General features: G+C 43.0%; 1 protein-coding gene across 6 annotated transcripts in view; it reads left to right on the top strand.

Moving 5' to 3' along the window:
- The window catches only part of PTPN2 (protein tyrosine phosphatase non-receptor type 2), an 86,322-nt gene that overhangs the window by 35,724 nt on the left and 31,104 nt on the right, over positions 1-19,494 (top strand). For all 6 annotated transcript variants that reach the window (XM_059880975.1, XM_059880974.1, XM_005224263.5 and 3 more), the window contains 4 exon segments: positions 3,553-3,651; positions 9,214-9,351; positions 15,321-15,530; positions 16,752-16,904. In XM_059880975.1, coding sequence (XP_059736958.1) covers positions 3,553-3,651; positions 9,214-9,351; positions 15,321-15,530; positions 16,752-16,904 — 600 coding nt within the window.

Below are 19,494 nucleotides of genomic sequence, written 5' to 3'. Positions count from 1 at the left end.
CACTTCAACTCTCTGGAACCATATTTTGAACCTTTGTTTCTTAAGAAAAAGGCTGGACTCTGGACTCATGGTGTCTGCTTGAATCCTGTTCGTTCATCCAGCAAAGCTTTGAATGCCTGCCTTGTGGTGGCATTGTGTGAATGAAACAGCCATTCATAAAACTGCTAGTATGAACTTCACATCCTAGAGGGAAGTAAAATTAACAACAGCTAGCAATCTTTTATTTATTTTTTACTAAACTACAGTTGACTTACCATACTGTGTTAGATACTAGTGTGCAGCAAAGTGATTCAGTTATACATGTATACACGCATACATATATATATATTCTTTTTCAGATTCTTTTCCATGGTAGGTCATTATAAGATGTTGAATATAGTTCCCTGAGCTACACGGTAAATTTTTGTTGTTTACTTTATATATGGTAGTGTGTATCTGTTAATCCCAAACTCCTAACTTATCCCTCCTCCCATTCCCCTTTGGTAACCAAAAGTATGCTTACGTTCTATGTCTGCGAGTCTGTTTCTGTTTTGTGAATAAATTCTTTTGTATCATAGTCTAGAATCCACATATACGTGATATCATATATTTGTCTTTGAATTACTTAGACTGATAATCTCTAGGTCCATCCACATTGCTGCAAATGGCATTATTTCATTATTTGTTTATGGCTGACCAATATTCCAATGTATATATGTACCACAGATCTTCTTTATATATGTGTACCACACATCTTCTTTAATCATTCCTCTGTGGATGAACACTTAGATGGCTTCCATGTCTTGACTGTTGTAAATAGTAACAGGTTGCAGTTTTTAACATTTTTCTATATTTTATATAACTTAAGCCTCAGGATAACCCTTTGTGGTAAATACTCTTATTATCCTTATGTTAACATGAGGAGTCATCTAAAGAGACAAGGAACATCAGATAACTTTACAAAGGTCATACAACAAGTAGGGTGAGGCCTCATGGTCTCCATAGGCTGCATGGTTCTGCTTTTAATTATTCAGATCTGCTGCCCTGAAATTGTGATATGCCCTTGGATTCATTCCTCAGTTCCCCAAGGTGTAGCGTCATCCCGTAGCACTGTGCGGTTTGCTTCCAGGACCCTCTGCAATGCCAAAGCCCCCAGGTGCTCAGGTCCCATCATTGTCCCTTCTGTCCTGGCCCCACATACACAGATTCATTGAGTCACAATCATGTATTAAGTTTGCTGTCTGAGGTTGTTGATCCTGTGGATGCATAACCATGGCTAAAAGGACTGACTGTGTATTTATTGAAAAATCTGTCTGTATCTGGACCCCTGTAGTTCAAACCCCTGTTGTTCAGGAGTCAAGTGTGTATGTTATCAATATGTATCTCTGTGATCTGTAGAATAGTGCTAATAAAAACTCATGTAGTTCCAAGTAATACGGTGAGTACTCCATGGAGTGTTCATTGCGGCATTGTTACTGCTTTTTATTATAGTAGTAATGATAGTAATTACTAGAGAATCACATGGACAGAGGAGCCTGGTGGGCTGCAGTCCACAGGGTCGCAAAGAGTCAGTCAGACACGACTGAGCGACTTCACTTTCTTTCACTTTCTTTCAATGATAGTAATAATCCTTTTATAAAACATTGTAAATCCCTTCATGAAAAAGAAAATACCCAACTAATACCCTAGGTTAAATCTCCTGTCCATTTGGGCTTTCCTTTGTGTCCTGACCCAGGCCCTCTGCCCTCATTCTAGTGGACTCACTGTCTTCAGCTTCGGATTATTTCCCGAGTCCCCCCTACCCCCTGCCCCAGAGCTTCCAGCATCTACCCACAGGACCACTTGATGTCACAAATTCTTCCTTTTCTGTGTCAAACTCTTTTTTTTCTTTTCCTTCTTTCTTTTACACTAAGCTAGCCCCTGTCCTATTTTTGTCATCTGGGTTAAAGCTGTCCTTATCTGTCGAATTCTCTCCTGTTTTCTGCTGCCCTGCCCTTCTCTGGAGCTCTCTTTCATCTACACCAATGTAGTAGCTTTTCAACTTACTTCTTTGCCACCAGTCCCTCATTTCTAGTCCATCTTTAACAATTCCTCTAGAGAAATTTTTGCGATATACCAATCTGGTCATATTCCTTCATTCTGTAAAGAAAAGATCATTGACTGTTTCCTGGGGTCAAGCACCTCTCACTTGGCAGGTGTGGTTTCCTGTGGGTTCTCTGTGTCACCTTCTTTCCCAGGAGTGCCCTGACACTGGGAACGGACCTGATCCCTCCCCTCTCCCCTCCATGTGTCAGCACCTCCTCGTTTTTAAGGCTCTGCGCTGGTACCCTTCCTGCTCCTGCATACCCAGGCTCAGCCCTCGCTCTGGTGGGGCTGGGTGTGTTTCCGTTCCTCACCTCCGATGTAAGCTGTGACAGCTGGGACTGCTTTTGCCTTTGTCCCTAGTATCTTGGGACAGAGAACATGCACAGAAAATATTTCAAAGGACAGCAAAAACCAGAGACAGTAAATGTTTATTGAAACTGCAGTTATTCTGCTTGTCTTTTGTTGCTTATAATTTTTGTCATCCTTTTTTCTGAGTTTTATGAAAATTAAAAATGTATACCTGCTGATGCCTTGGTATAGATCTCCATTTTGTAGAAGATAATAGGTTGTATTGCTGGTAAGTGGAAGAGCTGAGAACCCCTCTTTCCCTTTTAGAACCACTGTAGAATGTGTGTGTGTGTGTGTGTGTGTGTACACACTAAGCAGTGACTTCATTAGAGACCTGATCCATCCATTTTTTTAGATGAAAGAGAAGGCATTCATTTTACTGGGGGTCTTCTCATGGCTGTTTTTATCTTTGCACTGTGTGGTTTTGGAAGTAGCTCAAACTTTGAAAAATATGTACTCAGTAAGGGGAACGGCTCCTCAAACCTGAGGGTGCAGCTCTTCAGGGTTCTTGGTCCCTTCTAACATTGGTATAACTGAGAGCATGGAGTTTATTAGCTCAGGTAATATTTCCAGAACATCCACTACAGAGCTGGGATACAATGGCCCTGAAGCTGCTTTTAGTGTAGCACCACTTGAATGGCCTTGTCTTCTGGGTGGAGCTGAAGCTCCAGGCAGACCCAGCCCCCGGCATCCCACAGGTGACTGCTTGTTGAGTTACTCAAGGAACAGTCAAACCTGTTAACCTGCACCCACTGCAGCCACCTGAGGATTGCAGTGCCCTCAAAGGGTGACAGTGGTGACTGGTCGGGAGTGCTGCCCCAAGCCCACACCCCTTGGGACAAAATCTTCTCTTGGCCTTTTTTCCTGCCCAAGCCTTATTCTCCATCCCTCAATTCAGAGAGCTACCTGATAGCCTGGGAATTTTTCTTTTCTGCCTAAGTAAATAAAAGTCAGTTTTGATCGTTGATAATCAGTAATCCAACTAACAGAGACCTGTTTTTAGTTCAGGTGGGTTTAGAGTCTGGATTGATATTCTGTGACCCGATCTCCTGTTCTCAGATGCGAAGCTTCCTGGAAGGCATGTCCTTGGAGCGTCAGTCCCCTCCTCCTCTCACCTGCTGTTTTTTCTCTGTCTTACAGGGTCCACTTCCTAATACAGGTTGTCATTTCTGGCTCATGGTTTGGCAGCAAAAGACCAAAGCAGTTGTCATGCTAAACCGAATTGTGGAGAAAGACTCGGTGAGTAATACTTGGTATTTACAACTTACTGTACAGTCTGTGATTGTTAACCTACAAATATTTTCTTACTTCTTTTGGGATAGTCATTCATTAGTTTTGGCCTTTAATTACTAAAAACTAAAGTCAGGGTGATTCTGACTGGAACTAACCTATCATTTTCCTTTATTACCTTAAATATTTAAATAACAACTGTGGACCACTGCCCTCCAAACATAAGTATAATGGAGTGATAAGTATAATGGCCAGTTGTGGTACTTAGATCTTTGGAATTCGTAGGCTTTATCAGAATCTTTATTATTAACAGAATCCTGGAAATTTTATGAAGAATTGAAGTGACAGGTTTCTAAAACCTTTATAAACTACCACTGGCTCTTATGTCAGGATGTAGTGAGTATTGATACGTATAGATTTATTGACGTTTGAGGTGCAGTTTAAAATCCAATGCTAATTAGTGGTGTGATGGTGGTTAAGTCTTCAGCTTCTGTGGCTTGAGGGTCCTCTTCTGTCAAACATGAAAATTAGAAAGTGTTATCTGTCAGATCTCTTCCAGCCCTGAGGTCTAGGCTTTTCTGCTCCTTCAGATCCCGAATTCTTGCTTTTTTCCTGAGTTAATAGCTGCTGGTTTTCAGCGGCAGTGAAGGTGCTTCTAGTCTGTTCCAGTCTGCAGTGTTGTTGCCACACCATGGTATCCTGCAGTGTCAACATAGTCTCTGCAGTGGTTTTCGTGCTTGCACGGTGACCCACAGACCCAAGTGATTCGGGTGCTGTTGTTGGGACATTTGAGCATCGTTGTCAGCTGGAGGATTATGGGTTTCATCTCATTCTACAGAATAAATACTGTAATAAAAAGAGGAGCTTGCCACCAGCAATCAGAAATCACCTTCATCTAGATGTTCAATAAAAGTCAAGTTTGATAGTTGAGGTTGCCTCGTGTGTGGTGATACCCTGTTTGTCAGCATAATGATGTCAGCAGCTGCTGCTGGTCAGTGTTTAGTTCCTTAATTAATTAGGATTATAGTGATATTCCAGCTTTATTGTTTCTTCTTGAGTTTTGGTTGAAATGCTTCTATTAAAAAAAAAAAAAAAGGCTCCCACTCTAGTTACCTACCACCTTGATGTAGGAAAAGCATTTTTCAAAAGAAGTTGATTCCCACGTATCCTCAATATGTCACCACTTAGGTTTTCTTGGTGTGGGGGTGGGAGGAGATCAATGCTGTGAAGTCATGACTTTATTAAACACCTTGATTCAGTTCACTCCATGGCAGTTATTATCCTTGTTGTTTAGTCATGAAAGTTGTGTCCAACTGTTTTGCGACCCCGTGTGCTGTAGCCTGCCAGGCTCCTCTGTCCATGGGATTTCCCAGGTGAGAATACTGGACTGAGTTGCCATGCCTTCCTCAGGGGAACTTGAGGAATCTATGCAGGGATCTAATTGGCGCCTCCTACTTGGCAGACGGATTCCTTACCACTGACCCACCTTGGAAGCCCATTGTTATTCTTACTTGTAGTCAAATTGTCCCTTCATTGGCCAGAGGAGGCTTTTTGGGTTGGGCCCTGAGTTCTTTTAACAAAAACCAAAGAGTCTTACTAGCTCCTTTGATGTCTGGAAGGACTCCCTGTTGCAGGCTTATCTTGTGCTTTCCTGTGCGAATCAGCTGTTTATTTAAGAAGCCTTGGTTTCTTTTGGTGAGCAGTGGTATTTCAAGATCATAGCAAAAATAGTAATCTTTGTTCTTATGGGTTGGTCTTTTCAGTGAACAGTTAAGGAAAATTATGTTTGTATGTTAAGATAACACTAGTGTTCATACTGATACTGATGCTTCTTCCTCTTTTTTTTTTTTTTTTGTACTGATACTCTGATATTTGATACTGATATTAAAATTTAGGACTGTAGGGTTGATTCACCATGAATTCTGGTTCTCAGAGATACTAGTGATGTTGAATGTCTTATGCTCATTTACTCTGTCCCATATTGCACACAGAAAGTATTTGTAATAACAAAATCAGTCCATCACTAAAATAACTACTGAAAACAGTTTAAAATGTTTTCTCTCATCCTCTTTTTCTCAAGTTGTGCTTTACCTCCATCATCAGAGTTTACCGCATGTTTTAGTCTCTCTTAAGTCCCTTTTGTGTAGATATGCATCTGTCGTTGAGTCTCTGGTTGCTCTGTGTGTAGCTCACACTCAGAAGATCCTGAGGATGGGTGCCCTGGTCCCAGTTTCTTGTGTGTTGATGACAATACCTCTGCTGGCTTGATGCTGAAGAGTCTGTTTGGCAGAATATAAAATCTTTGGCTCACATTTGCTTTTTGAGCAACTTGATGGTATTACCCATTTCCTTCTGGCATGTTCCTGTCACAAAGGCACATCTTACTCTCTTTCCTTTATTAGTTACTTAGTCTTTTACCCAAAGGATTTTTTTTTCTTCAGATCCTATTGATTGTACTGAAATGTGTCTGTGCTGGTCATTCTGGGTCAGTTTGTCCAGGGACAGAGTGTGCTATTTTATTATGTGATTTCAGGCATTTTTTCTTTCTTTTAAAGAAAAATTTTTGTTGAATTATACTTGTTGACATTTATTCTGTTCCCTTGCTTGCCTTACTGTTCTTCTCCCGGGGCCTTCTGTTACACATATGTGTTAGATTTTCATTGCCTACTGGTCTCTCTTTATTTCCTTTTTATTTTAAAAATGTCCTTTTTCTCTTAAGGCATCATCTGTCGTGTTTATTCACAGCCCTGTTCCCTTTAATCAATTAGTCTTTGTTTATGAAATGATGTGTTCTGTTACTTTTGATTCTTTTTTCTCTTCTGGCACATCATTTATGAGTTGTTATAATTTATGCTCTTTCATTTCCTATGTCATTTTGTTTTTTTAATGTCTTTTAGCAGCTTTTGAAGTATTCAGATCAGATCAGATCAGATCAGTCGCTCAGTCGTGTCCGACTCTTTGCGACCCCATGAATCGCAGCACGCCAGGCTTCCCTGTCCATCACCAACTCCCGGAGTTCACCCAGACTCACGGCCATTGAGTCAGTGATGCCATCCAGCCATCTCATCCTCTGTCGTCCCCTTCTCCTCTTGCCTCCAATCCCTCCCAACATCAGAGTCTTTTCCAATGAATCAACTCTTTGCATGAGGTGGCCAAAGTACTGGAGTTTCACCTGTAGCATCATTCCTTCCAAAGAAATCCCAGGGCTGATCTCCTTCAGAATGGACTGTTGGATCTCCTTGCAGTCCAAGGGACTCTCAAGAGTCTTCTCCAACACCACAGTTCAAAAGCATCAGTTCTTCAGTGCTCAGCCTTCTTCACAGTCCAACTCTCACATCCATACATGACCACAGGAAAAACCATAGCCTTGACTAGACCGACCTTTGTTGGCAAAGTAATGTCTCTGCTTTTGAAGATGCTATCTAGGTTGGTCAAAACTTTCCTTCCAAGGAGTAAGCGTCTTAATTTCATGGCTGCAGTCACCATCTGCAGTGATTTTGGAGCCCAGAAAAATAAAGTCTGACACTGTTTCCACTGTTTCCCCATCTATTTCCCATGAAGTGATGGGACCGGATGCCATGATCTTCGTTTTCTGAATGTTGAGCTTTAAGCCAACTTTTTCACTCTCCCCTTTCACTTTCATCAAGAGGCTTTTGAGTTCCTCTTCACTTTCAGCCATAAGGGTGGTGTCATCTGCATATCTGAGGTGATTGATATTTCTCCCGGCAATCTTGATTCCAGCTTGTGTTTCTTCCAGCCCAGCGTTTCTCATGATGTACTCTGCATATAAGTTAAATAAACAGGGTGACAATATACAGCCTTGACGTACTCCTTTTCCTATTTGGAACCAGTCTGTTGTTCCATGTCCAGTTCTAACTGTTGCTTCCTGACCTCCATACAAATTTCTCAAGAGGCAGATCAGGTGTTCTGGTATTCCCATCTCTTTCAGAATTTTCCACAGTTTATTGTGATCCACACAGTCAAAGGCTTTGGCATAGTCAATAAAGCAGAAATAGATGCTTTTCTGAAACTCTCTTGCTTTTTCCATGATCCAGCGGATGTTGGCAATTTGATCTCTGGTTCCTCTGCCTTTTCTAAAACCAGCTTGAACATCAGGAAGTTCACGGTTCACATATTGCTGAAGCCTGGCTTGGAGAATTTTGAGCATTACTTTACTAGTGTGTGAGATGAGTGCAATTGTGCGGTAGTTTGAGCATTCTTTGGCATTGCCTTTCTTTGGGATTGGAATGAAAACTGACCTTTTCCAGTCCTGTGGCCACTGCTGAGTTTTCCAAATTTGCTGGCATATTGCATGCAGCACTTTCACAGTATTAGCTCATAGCATTCATTTGTTTTGGAAGTATTTTTCTTGATTGTTATTTGTACCTGTTTGTGATATCTAAAAGGAGAAACGACCATATTTTACAGGGATGTTTTCCTAGTGTTTTTCCCAATGAAGTGGCTCTAGCTCACCTCATCGCAGCCTGCTGGCCTCACAGTTTGGCTTTTGGGGAGATGCTTTTATTGTCACAAAATGTTAATTCCACGTCAGTAGTTCTGCCAAAACGTAACAGTTCTAGGTAAAGGGGGCTTATCTTCTGATTCTTTCCCCTGACTTTTAGTATATAAGTATGCAATATTATTGCTAGATATATAGTATTTAGTAGCAGATTAACAGGTATTTATGGAAAATGTTGTTCAGTTGCTAAGTCATGTCCAATTCTTTGCTACCTCATAGACTGCAGCACACTGGGCTTTTCTGTCCTTCATTGTCTCCCAGAGTTTGCTCAAATTTACGCCTTTTGAGTCAGTGATGACATCCAACCATCTCATCCTCTATCAGCCCCTTCTCCTGCCTTCAGTCTTTCCCAGCATCAGGGTCTTTTCTAGTAAGTCGATTCATTGCATCAGGTAGCCAAAGTATTGGAGCTTCAGCTTTGGCAACAGTTCTTCCAGTGAATATTCAGGGTTGATTTCCTTTAGAATTGACTTGGCTTCATCTCCTTGCAGTCCAAGGGACTCTCAAAAGTCTTGTCTAGCACCACAGTTCAAAAGCATCAATTCTTTGGTGCTCAGCCTTCTTTATGGTCCAACTCTCACATCCAGACATGACTACTGGAAAAGCCATAGCTTTGACTTTATGGACCTTTATTGGCGAAGTGATATCCCTGCTTTTTAATATGCTGTCTAGGTTTGTTATAGCTTATGGAAAGTACTTATAAAATAAAGCCTTTCGGTACTGTTTGAAGATACAATTCTTGCAAGAGTTTTATATTTAAAGAAACATTGAGTAAATACCAGTATGATGTTGAAATACAGGTTATCCTGCTTTAGAAATGACAACTTGATTTTCATTTTATGAACATGATATCTGTTTTTTTAAGTGTGTAAGTTATAAGAACATTTTACAAACTGCATTTATAAGATGTCAATCTTATTAAAATACATTAAACATCAAACATAGTGTGATTGTTCCTAGATTGGGGTACTTGAAAAATATATAGCTTGTGTGTGGTTTGTTTTCCTTTCCAGCTTTTTGTGGTTTCATTATGTCTATGTTCTTAACTTTAGGTTAAATGTGCACAGTACTGGCCTACAAAAGATGACCGGGAGATGCTGTTTAAGGAAACGGGCTTCAGCGTGAAGTTCCTGTCAGAGGACGTGAAGTCCTATTACACAGTCCATCTGTTGCAGTTAGGAAACACCAGGGTAAGACTGCTTGTGCCCAGACTATGGGGCTTCATGTGGTGACTTTAAGGATTATTCTTTGTTCTTAGATTTGAAGTTTGGGGCAGCCTATTCATTGCAGCAATGCCTGTAATGGTTCACAGCCATAACCATGTCCTCATAGATTTTGTTCCCATATGTGGTGGCACTCTGAGAATTCTTAAGAAATGCTGGAAACTAAGAATTGTGAAGTTCAGGTTGATATATGAGGATTCTGAGCAACTGATCAGTATTATACTTGGTTGAAGATTGAGGGAGAGGGCTTTAGAATTGGGCAGCCTGGGTTTACATCCAGTGCTGCTGCTCAGTGATCCCTGCCCAGGCCCCCCTTGTCTGTAGGGGGTGGCCGTGGTGCCTCCCTGTTCACATTTGTGACATCAAGTGAGGACATGGGTATCATGTGAGGAGGTATGTGCAAAGGCACTGGTACAGAGCACGTGCCTGGGAAATGCTAGCTCTTGTTCTTGACGCTTGGAGAGAGTTGCTAATTCGAGGGGTTTGTCACATGGAAATGTGTCTTTATTGAGCTGGTGAAAATGGTGAAATAAATTTACCGTATGACCTCATCAGTGTTTGTTTGGATTTTTTCCAAAAATGTAAGACTCGTTCCTTGGTGCCTGGGTGAGAAACAGGCACGCAGTTGGTTGTGACCCTACTGTTGTTGTCTAAGCATCAACATAGTTCCCCCTCTTCCCATTCACCTCTTTGCTTTCTTTGGTTTGTATTTAGAATAACGAAAAAATATGAACTAAGAGTGATTCTGAGATACACTCAGAAACTAGAAAAACTAGAAAATATGAAAATGTTTGCCCAGAAATGGCTTCAGGGATGTATCTGGTCTATAAAGCAAGATACTGTTTTAGTTAAGTATTAAGTGAATTGAGTATTAATGTGTGATCATTAATCCAAAAGAAAAAAAAAATTTGTGGAGAAGGGAGGTATATACACTTTCTAGATGTGCCGAATTATCTTTTGTGGTTATCTCCTAAAACACCTGTCCTTTGTGACATAAGCATAGGTGTGTACTGTGTGCATCTGACTGGGTCCAGCTTCCATGAGAACATAACTCAGCTCTGAGGTCATTCAGGGAGGGGCCTTCTTTATGAATCTCCTCACTGTGTGTGTTTTGCACCAGTGATTTCATTTGTGTGTATCTTAAGCTGCACTGAAATACATCAACTGCTACTTGGTACTGGTTGTCCAGCCCTTATTCCCAGAAATAGAACTTCATTTCCATAAACTTCTCATGGTTCTGGGAATCACCTTCTCTTAGTATTTATGTATCCTAGGTACTGCATCTGCTTGTGGCATTAAAATTGATTTAGCAGGAGATTGGCATAGGTGTTTTTCTCTGTCCTGAGAATTGATTACACTTGAAATAATAAAATACATTTGTATTTTGTTTATCAGCTTGTGAAGTATTTTCACATGTATATAGTTTGACCCGTGGTCTTCCTACAATGTAGATAAACTCCTAATCCTGTTTTTCTTACTAAAAGAAAATAACCTAAAAATCTATTAGGTTAATGGATTTTTCCCATAAATAGATTACTTAGCCGAATTCCATATCTCCTAACTTCTAATGACATGGAACCAAGTTTAATTGTTGTGGAAAGAGCCTTGGTTCTAAAGTTTCTGAAGCGGAGGCCACCCTGGGAGTGGGCCAGCCCCTGCGATTCATTTGCTGGCAGCGTGTGGTTTCTTACTGGCCTGTGTTCAGAGTCCACTGTAATTGAACAGCAACAGTTGATGTTCTTCTTCACAGTCTGTAGTGAGAGTGAGCAGTGTTGGAAGGATAAGGTAGCATTTTAGTGAATGAGACAGGATTGTGTTAGTCACATTCAGACCCAGGAGCCATGTGGCCTGAATCCTGGCTGCTGCTCCTGGCCGTGTGACCAGCCCCGTACTTGATCTCTGTGCCTATGTTCGCTCATCTGCAAAACGAGGGTGATGGCGTGCTTGCCTCATGGGGTTGTCACCTTGACTGCATGAGTTGGTGCTCTGATGGTGCCTGAGGTTCTGGGCTCCCCTGGGTGAGGGTTCCCATGGGAATGGAGTGAGTCGGGAGGGCCTGCAGGAGCCAGGGTGTTGGAGACGGGCGAGCTGAAGGAGAAGGTGCTGATAAAGTAGGACCACCCTCTCTTGTTCCTGAGGTCAGAGTACCAGGTCGCTTCTAGAGGGGTCTCCTGACCGACCTGGGCAGAGCTGCCCTATCAGGCCTTCTCTGAGGGGACCTTGCGTCTGACGTGTCTGATGGAGCAGTGGAGCACCAGCAGTCTTTTCAGCATCATGATGAGAGCTCAATATGAACTTTTGCCCACAAGTCCATTCTGCTTTTGAATGGCTTAAGCTGTGGAGGTAGTTTTGAGGGGCTTTTAAAATCCAAGGTCACGTGGAGAACTTGCCTTTCGGGCTTTTCTGTTTACTTGCCCTTTGGTGTTTTCCATGTGTCTTCGGTCAGGTTTAGGTGATTGAGTTCCTGGAAGACAGTGTCGTGCTGAGTTCTGTTTCTTCTGCCCCAGGTTTGCCCCACCAGGCTCCTGTCTGTCCTGTGCACCTTCCGTCCAGCTTGTGCCCATTTCTTGCTTCGGTCACTTAAAGTGTTGGGGTCCTTACAGTGGGTGCACTGAGTCCACTGTTCACCACCCTGAGTGCTTGTTCTGAAATGCGGAGTCCTTCCCCAAGGGTCTGGAAGCCTTTCCACGGCCCCTGTGGGAGCCCCAGCCCACCTGCCCTTGCCACTCTTCTACCCACCAATTCTCCTGCCCGTGCCTGTCTCAGGCACGCCCTTCCCTCTGCTTAGAACTGGGCCCTCATGCCCCTGGCATATTGCTGTCTTCACCATCTGGGCTTCCGGTCAACTCCCAGAGTGACTTTTGGTGACCATGTATTTAGCATGGCCATTGCAGCGGCCCTGCAGGAGCTGGTTAAGGACTGGACTAGGACAGTGACAGTGACCTCGAGGGGGACAGGGTCAACACCTTGCTGCTCTCCAGATGGAGCAGAAACACAGATGAGGAGACTGGAATCGTGGAGAGGTCATAGTTGATTGGAAGTGTTAGGGCTGTGGTTAAGGCCGCCAGCGAGTGTCCCTGTGTCTCTTCAGGCTTCTCCGGTGTGGGGGTTGCCTGTTTATTCCTCACTGGAGCCTGTGAAGTAAGTGCTTTCTCAAACCCCATTAACAGATGGTGAAACTGGGCATATGACAGTCTCAGAAACACAATTCTGCTACCTTCTGCCTGTGCCTAAAGTTGGGCCTGGGCCACAGAGCTTTGTAGATTTTTTAATAATAATTAGAAGATTTATAGTCCTCTTCAGACTGATAATAGTAATAGTTAACCTGAATTTGAATGGTTCTGTATGGCACACCCAATTCACCCCCACGCTCATAGCTCCTGTTGTCTGTCCCTACTCAGCTCATAGACCAGCTTCCTGGCCTCCATGGACTCTGAGCTTGTCATCTTATTCAAAGACTAGAGTTAGAATTCTTCAAAAAAAATGTAAATGAGATTTTGCCCTAAGAACAGTGCGTGCTAACGTCTTTGTGCAGGGGTGGTGTGCACAACACAGTGTTTTCTGAAGAAAACAGTTTGGGGATGTGCGGACTGGCAGGTGTGTGCAGACCAGCTGGAGTCTGGTGTGAGGGGCAGCAGTCAGAAGTGAAGGAGGCCTGGACTAGGCATCACAGAAGGAGGACCAAGGGCATGGTGACCACGGAGGAGGAAGGGGCGAGCCCACCGGTATGAGACGAGGACTTTGTCAGAAGTTGTGGGATCCGAGTATAGAAAACTAGGACTCTGTTGGAAATTGTGGGGTCCATGTGTAGAGAACTGGGATTCTGTCAGAAATTGCGGGGTCTGCCTGTAGAGAACTGGGGACTCTGTTGGAAGTCATGGGTTCGCAGTGTAGAGAATAGGACCCTATTGGAGGTTGTGGGGTCCACGTGTAGAGATGAATTTTATCTGACCTCTCCCCGCTCTGGAACCCTTCCCCCTTCTCATTACTTTTCCAACATGAAATGAGGGAAAGGGCCTCCAGTTGTGCACATAAACTTTTTTATACCACAGCAGTAAACATGTGGATCCTATTACTTCACATGGCCCTTTGGGAATTAATGTGATTTTTGTGAGCTGTGTTTTTCATGTCTTGTTTCAGGAGGGGTTAATTAATTTAAAAAAATATTACCTATAAAAAGTTCTTTAGTACGTTCCTGTTGGGGAAGAAAAAGATGGATTTTCAGAAATCTATTAGTGCAGAAGACTGTATGATACAGACACTGGCGAGCATTTCTGGGAACTGGCTTTGAGTGTCCCAGACACTGTGACCTGAATTTGGAAAAAAGAAAGAGGCCATTGATCTTGAGCCAACATCATTCAAGCGAAGAAAAAGCAAGTGGTCGCCCAGGATTGTGGGGTGACCTTAGGTTGGGGCCAGGGTGTGATTCAAAGTTGAACTGCACCATATAGGCCACAGCCGTGGGAGCAGGGTCCTGGCACCACCCCTGCCCAGCCTGGAGCTCTAGCAGGTCCATCTTGACCTGGCTCAGGCCCTAAGGGACCAAGTCTGGCCAGCTGTGCGTGGTCAGCACAGTGTGGTGGCTGAGGACTGCAGCGGGGTGGTTGTCTGGGAAAGGGTTAAAACACCTCCTGGGACCTTAGGGCGGGAACATCAGGCCTGTTTATAGGAAGATGTATGTTAACCATGTGCCTGGGTTGAAAATTGTGCAGAGAACTGTTAGTGGGTCCCTGCTCCCCCTGAATGAGGAGTAGGAGGCAGAGCAGTGCTCCCGGGGATGGGGGGCCGCTGGCAGAGCTGAGGGATGTTTTCATAATGAGTTAGGCAGAAATAAAGGTTGTTGGGAATATCCAGGAAGCGGTGCTGAGTAGCTAGCCAGTCAGGCTATATGAGACAGGAAGCATTTAGCATGTTGGTAAACCATGTTATCAGCACATCAGCCAAGGCGTGTCAACAGTTCTAGGATTGGGAATTGTTACCATGCGGAAAACAGCAATTAGGAGAGCAGTTTCAGTTAAAAATGTAAAGATTGTGTATTTAATTCTTGAGTTGTTCCTCTGTGCCTGTGTAGCTGAATCAGAAAGGTAACTATAATGAGGACGATTGTATCTTCAAAAAAATTTGAAATTGTTTTTTTTAAATAACTTAAAATTTTTTAAAATAATTTTATTTATTTACTTTTGGGTATGCTGATCTTCGTTGCTATGTGGGCTTTTCTCTAGTTGCAGCGAGCAGGGGCTACTCTCTAGTTGTGGTGTGTGGGCTTCTCATTTCAGTGGCTTTGCTTGTGGAGCACAGGCTCTAGGGCACCTGGGCTCAATAGTGGTGGCTCCTGGGCTTAGCTCCTCAGTGGCATGTGGGATCTTCCCAGACCAGGGATCAGTACCATGTCTCCTGCATTGGTAGGCAGATTCTTCACCACTGAGCCACTGGGGAAGGCCCAAAACTTTGAAATTCTTAAACAGGAAACCAGTAAAGATGTGAAATTACACTGGTAGAAATTTATAAAAATAGAGAATTCACTCATCACGATGTGTGATTTGAGAGGATCTGGCAGCGTGTGTGGTGCAGGTCAGTGGTGGAGACCCAGGTGCTGCTCCAGTCCTGCTCTTCCATCTTCTTACGTGTGACCTTGGGTGCATTATTTAACCCTTGCCTCGGTTTCCTCATCTGGAAAATGGATTTTAATGGGATTGTTATATGGGTTAATACATAAAAAGCTTAGAATGTACCTACAAAATAGTAATTGTTACAAAAGTGTTAACTATTAATATATTTCAAATTCTTCTAAAGAAAATATTCCCAAACTTGTATGTGTGATTATCAACAACCAAATGAAAAGTCATGGTGCATTACACAAAATACATCTTACTGCAGTAGATTTTTAAAAGAAAAAACTTAGAACTAACCTTTCCCCCTTAATTTTCACTTTTTAGACTGGTGAAACCAGAACAATATCTCACTTTCATTATACTACCTGGCCAGATTTTGGAGTCCCTGAATCACCAGCTTCGTTTCTCAATTTCTTATTCAAAGTGCGGGAATCTGGCTCCTTGAACCCTGAGCACGGGCCTGCGGTGATCCACTGCAGTGCCGGCATTGGGCGGTCAGGGACCTTTTCGCTGGTGGACAGCTGCCTTGTTCTGGTAAGTAGCCTCGTTTCAGGCTCCCATACGTTTTTGTTGTTTCCACTGGCAGAAGTTAAGTTCAAATGCCAGGATCCCAGAACTGTGCTTTTCAAACTTAAACATCTGCCTTTTTTTTAGAAAAACCAAAAATTCTCTTTCACATCCTTTCAGCTGCCTCTTGCTTGTGATGAGTGGATGGGGCTGTGACCAGGATAATCCTCAAGCTCTGGGAGGAGACTTGTGCTGGTGGCTTCATGTTAGCTAAATGATAGGTTGCCTCCCTTGCGCACTGTATTTTTCAGACATCAGTTGGTAGATAATACTGAATTCCTTCTTGCCTTGGTTTCCTTATTTACAAACTGTTGGTGGTGGTGGTATTTCCCTCCCAGGACTGTTGTGAGAATTAAGTGAATCAGTGTATTAGAAACACGCACTGTCTAAGCCTCTTGGTCTCTGTGGTGTTGACATCACCCCCTGAGGTTCCTGTGGTGCCCGAGGGCTCTGTGCCGCCCCAGCCCCCCCAGCCCCCACCGGGACACGGGCATGTGCCTGTCCTCCTTTTGGGGTATGTTAGACGTCACTGTATTAACACCGTGTTTTAATACCCTGTGCTTCCATCTAAAGCTGATTGTTACTTGTAAGTGAGCTTTGATGTGTTTAAGAACTCTTAAGCATCTGGTCTGGTCTGTTGATGGTAATATTAAAACTGGATCGTGTGTGTGCCAGTTCCTCCCAAAGTTACTGCAGCAACTGTTCTCCTTTCCACTTGGGGTGGGGTGGGATGGGGTAGGGGCACAGTGGATTCAGCCTGACTCCTGCAGCAGTGGCTTGCCGTATCATCTGCAGTGTTGTCACCATGGGTCTCTCTCCTCCACCCCCTTGGGTGCTGCTTTCCACAGACTGATGTGTACAGACATGAGGCTGTTGTGTACAGATATGAAGGCAGGCGGCGCCCAATGAAAAGATTTACTCCTTAAAAAAGAAGAACACTACTCTCTGTGTATTTATCCTTACGTTAAGCCAGCACTTGGCATAAATCCTTCCTTTGACCAATCACCAGTCGCTAGGCCACCACAAGTGAGATGACTATTGGCTGGAGTCAGCCGTGGGTCCTCCCTGTGCTACCTGGACAGGGAACGGCGGCCTGGGCTGGCTTGCTCTTAGTGGTTATCTTGGACTGCTTCTCTTTTCTGGACTTGTAACAACAAAAGGCTTGAATAATGTTTACCTCTCTTGCAGATAGAAAAAGGAGACAATATTAACATTAAACAACTGTTACTGAATATGAGAAAATACCGAATGGGGCTGATTCAGACACCAGATCAGCTCAGATTTTCCTACATGACTATAATAGAAGGAGCGAAGTTTATAAAGGGAGACTCAAGTATACAGGTAAACCGTGTGTCAAGTGTATTGTTGTCGAGTAACTGCTCTCCATGTAAGCCATGGGGCCTTTCCCTTCCTTCTGAGAAGTGTGTTTACATTAAAAGGTGGGTCCAGCTGGCTTCTGAGATGGAAAAGCCTGTCCCCACCTCTTCGTGTGCTCCTCAGCCTCTTGTTAAATCTTGCTTATCTCTCAGAAGCCCAGCTGGGAACATGGTTTCATTAAAAAACGTAGAAGTTTCATGTAGAAGAGAGTCTGAGCATTTAATCATTGAAATAACTGGAAAAATTAGGTACTTTTGGCCCATTAAAACCTGGCCTGGAGTTACACAAGAATGCTTAGTTTGTAAATAGATTATTCCATCTGCTACAACAGTGAGCAAGCAGCTTGAGTACTTGAAGCAGATATAATGAGCCAAGACTGTTGTTTTTCTCTGGTTGGTAGCTTTATTCTCATGAGGGTGTTTTTGTTCTGCAAAAGCTAAGATTGATTTTCAGAAACGTGTGTTTATGTACTAACGTAAAATGTAAAATAGAAACAGAAGTAACAGTAGACTCCCGTTTCTTATCTGAGCCAATCATATAGAATTTTACATAAGCAGGTAGATTTTCTTTTTGTTCTCCTACATAAAACCGCTTACTTGCTCTCTAGCTTCTGTGATTATGGACAAAAGAACAAGATTCTGAATAAGCCCTGTTTTGTAACAGATCACACCATCTGTGGAATGATGTATAAGTAGTTGTTTCGTATAGATTACACAGATATTTAAATACTTCTGAACAATTTTATTTATCAGCTAACGTTTTTGTTGTGATTGTTTTAACTATTCAAGACAGTCTATTTATCAATTAAAATTTTAAGTTTTATTTAAAAGATTCCCCCTCTTTAGCCTCAAAGGAAAATTTTTAATGAAGAGAAAGGTGAGATTCCTCAGTGCCCTCAATCAGTAAAGTGTTTGGTGTGTGAAGATTAAACTCACGAGACATTAGTGCCTCCCCTAGATGCCACCTCAGCATTCAAGATGGGGAGCGTCTCTAACGTGCATGTCCACCAGCTTCAGTGCCAGTGTGTGTGCTGACCCCGTCTGCTGCGCTCATTCGCTGGCTCCAGACGGGCGCTTCCTCAGGGCACTGCCCCTAGCTGCACTTAGAACATGGATGTGCCTCCTCTGAGGATTGCTTTCCCCATGGAGATGGGTTTTATGGATGTGATTCCCGTGGTGACTGTGGTGTGTGGCTCGGGGGAATTTCCTCTGTCCCAGTTTATCTGTGCTGTGTGGCTATCACGTCCCTGACCCAGCACCTTCATCCCCGCTCAGACCCACAAATCCTTTGCCTCCTTCCACAGGGCCCATTGGAAATGCCCCTGTTTCTCAGGTGTTCAGGGTCAGAGAGCCTGTTACCTTCCAGGGGGCTCAGTTTCCACAGAACTGGTCTCAGCAATCAGTTAGTACCTACTGAATATATAAGAATTCAGAGACTGTGAAAGTACATCATTTACAAAGTAGAAGTCCTCGCTAACTCAGCCTCATCCCCCAGTGTGTAACCACTAATGCATGTGTGTGTGCTTCCAGGGCTGCGTGTCCGTGCAGCAGTAGTATTTATGTATCAGTGTATGGACTTGTTTATTTTGTGTAGTTATTTTCAGACTGTTTTCTCCTTCTGGAACCCCTGATGTCTCATGCTGTAGCCATGTGTCTGTTTAGTGTTGAGATGAAGCCAGTCTGAATCAAGTTCCGCTTAAAATTTAAGATGTACAAATACAGGGAGAAAGAGTGTAAAAGATCTCAGTAATTTTAAAAGTATTATGTGTTCAAATGACAATATTTTTAATATATTGAGTTAAATAAAACATGTTTAATTCATCTTTTTTTAAAACATGGCTATTAGATATTTTTAAAGTTACATATATATGTGGCTTACATTACATTTCACTAGACAAGTGCTGTCCTAGAACCTTAGCTTAGAACAGAACAGAAATCTCAGAGAAATAGATTTCCCTGAAATCTTAAATCATAAAACTGTCCTGTTACAAAGATCAAGAGTTGCTTTGTTGTGTGGAAACCCCAGAACGCATGGCTAACCCTAAGTGTCCCGTGCCCCACAAGCATCTCCTAGGACACATAAAGGGGTAATAGGCAGTTTATGGGCTTTTTTTTCTCTCCATGCATCTGCCTCCTCCTCTTTGCCTCTGATTTTGGGGGAAATGAGTATTTGTAAGAAGAAAGAGGGAAGCTTCTCTAGTGTGAGCTGATGGCAGTGGGTGCAGGATACTGTCTTTCTGTGCAGTAGCACCTGCACTGTGTAAGCTTTGTCTCTGGTTCTTTTTCCTAAAGGGGGCATCTGTCTCCACCTTCTGTCTTAATCTGGGCTTATGTGATGCGAGTGGTGTTTTCATTGTTGACTATAGTTTCATGTTCGTTTTCCTGTGAAGATTTCTGATATATGTGGCTATGAAATGATTTAGAACCTGCCAGGACAAAGGAAAGCTGTTAGTATTTACTCCTAAAATGACCGTACCTGAAACTAGTAACTGTGTGTGATGACCACATAGTGCGTGTTCATGCACTGCCATCTCCAGTGGCCTGGGCCCACTGGG

This window comes from Bos taurus, chromosome 24 (assembly GCF_002263795.3).
Source record: "Bos taurus isolate L1 Dominette 01449 registration number 42190680 breed Hereford chromosome 24, ARS-UCD2.0, whole genome shotgun sequence".
Classification (NCBI taxonomy): Eukaryota; Metazoa; Chordata; class Mammalia; order Artiodactyla; family Bovidae; genus Bos; species Bos taurus.
The sequence above is the reverse complement of the archived record's forward strand: the minus strand, read 5'-3'. Positions and strand labels throughout refer to the sequence as shown.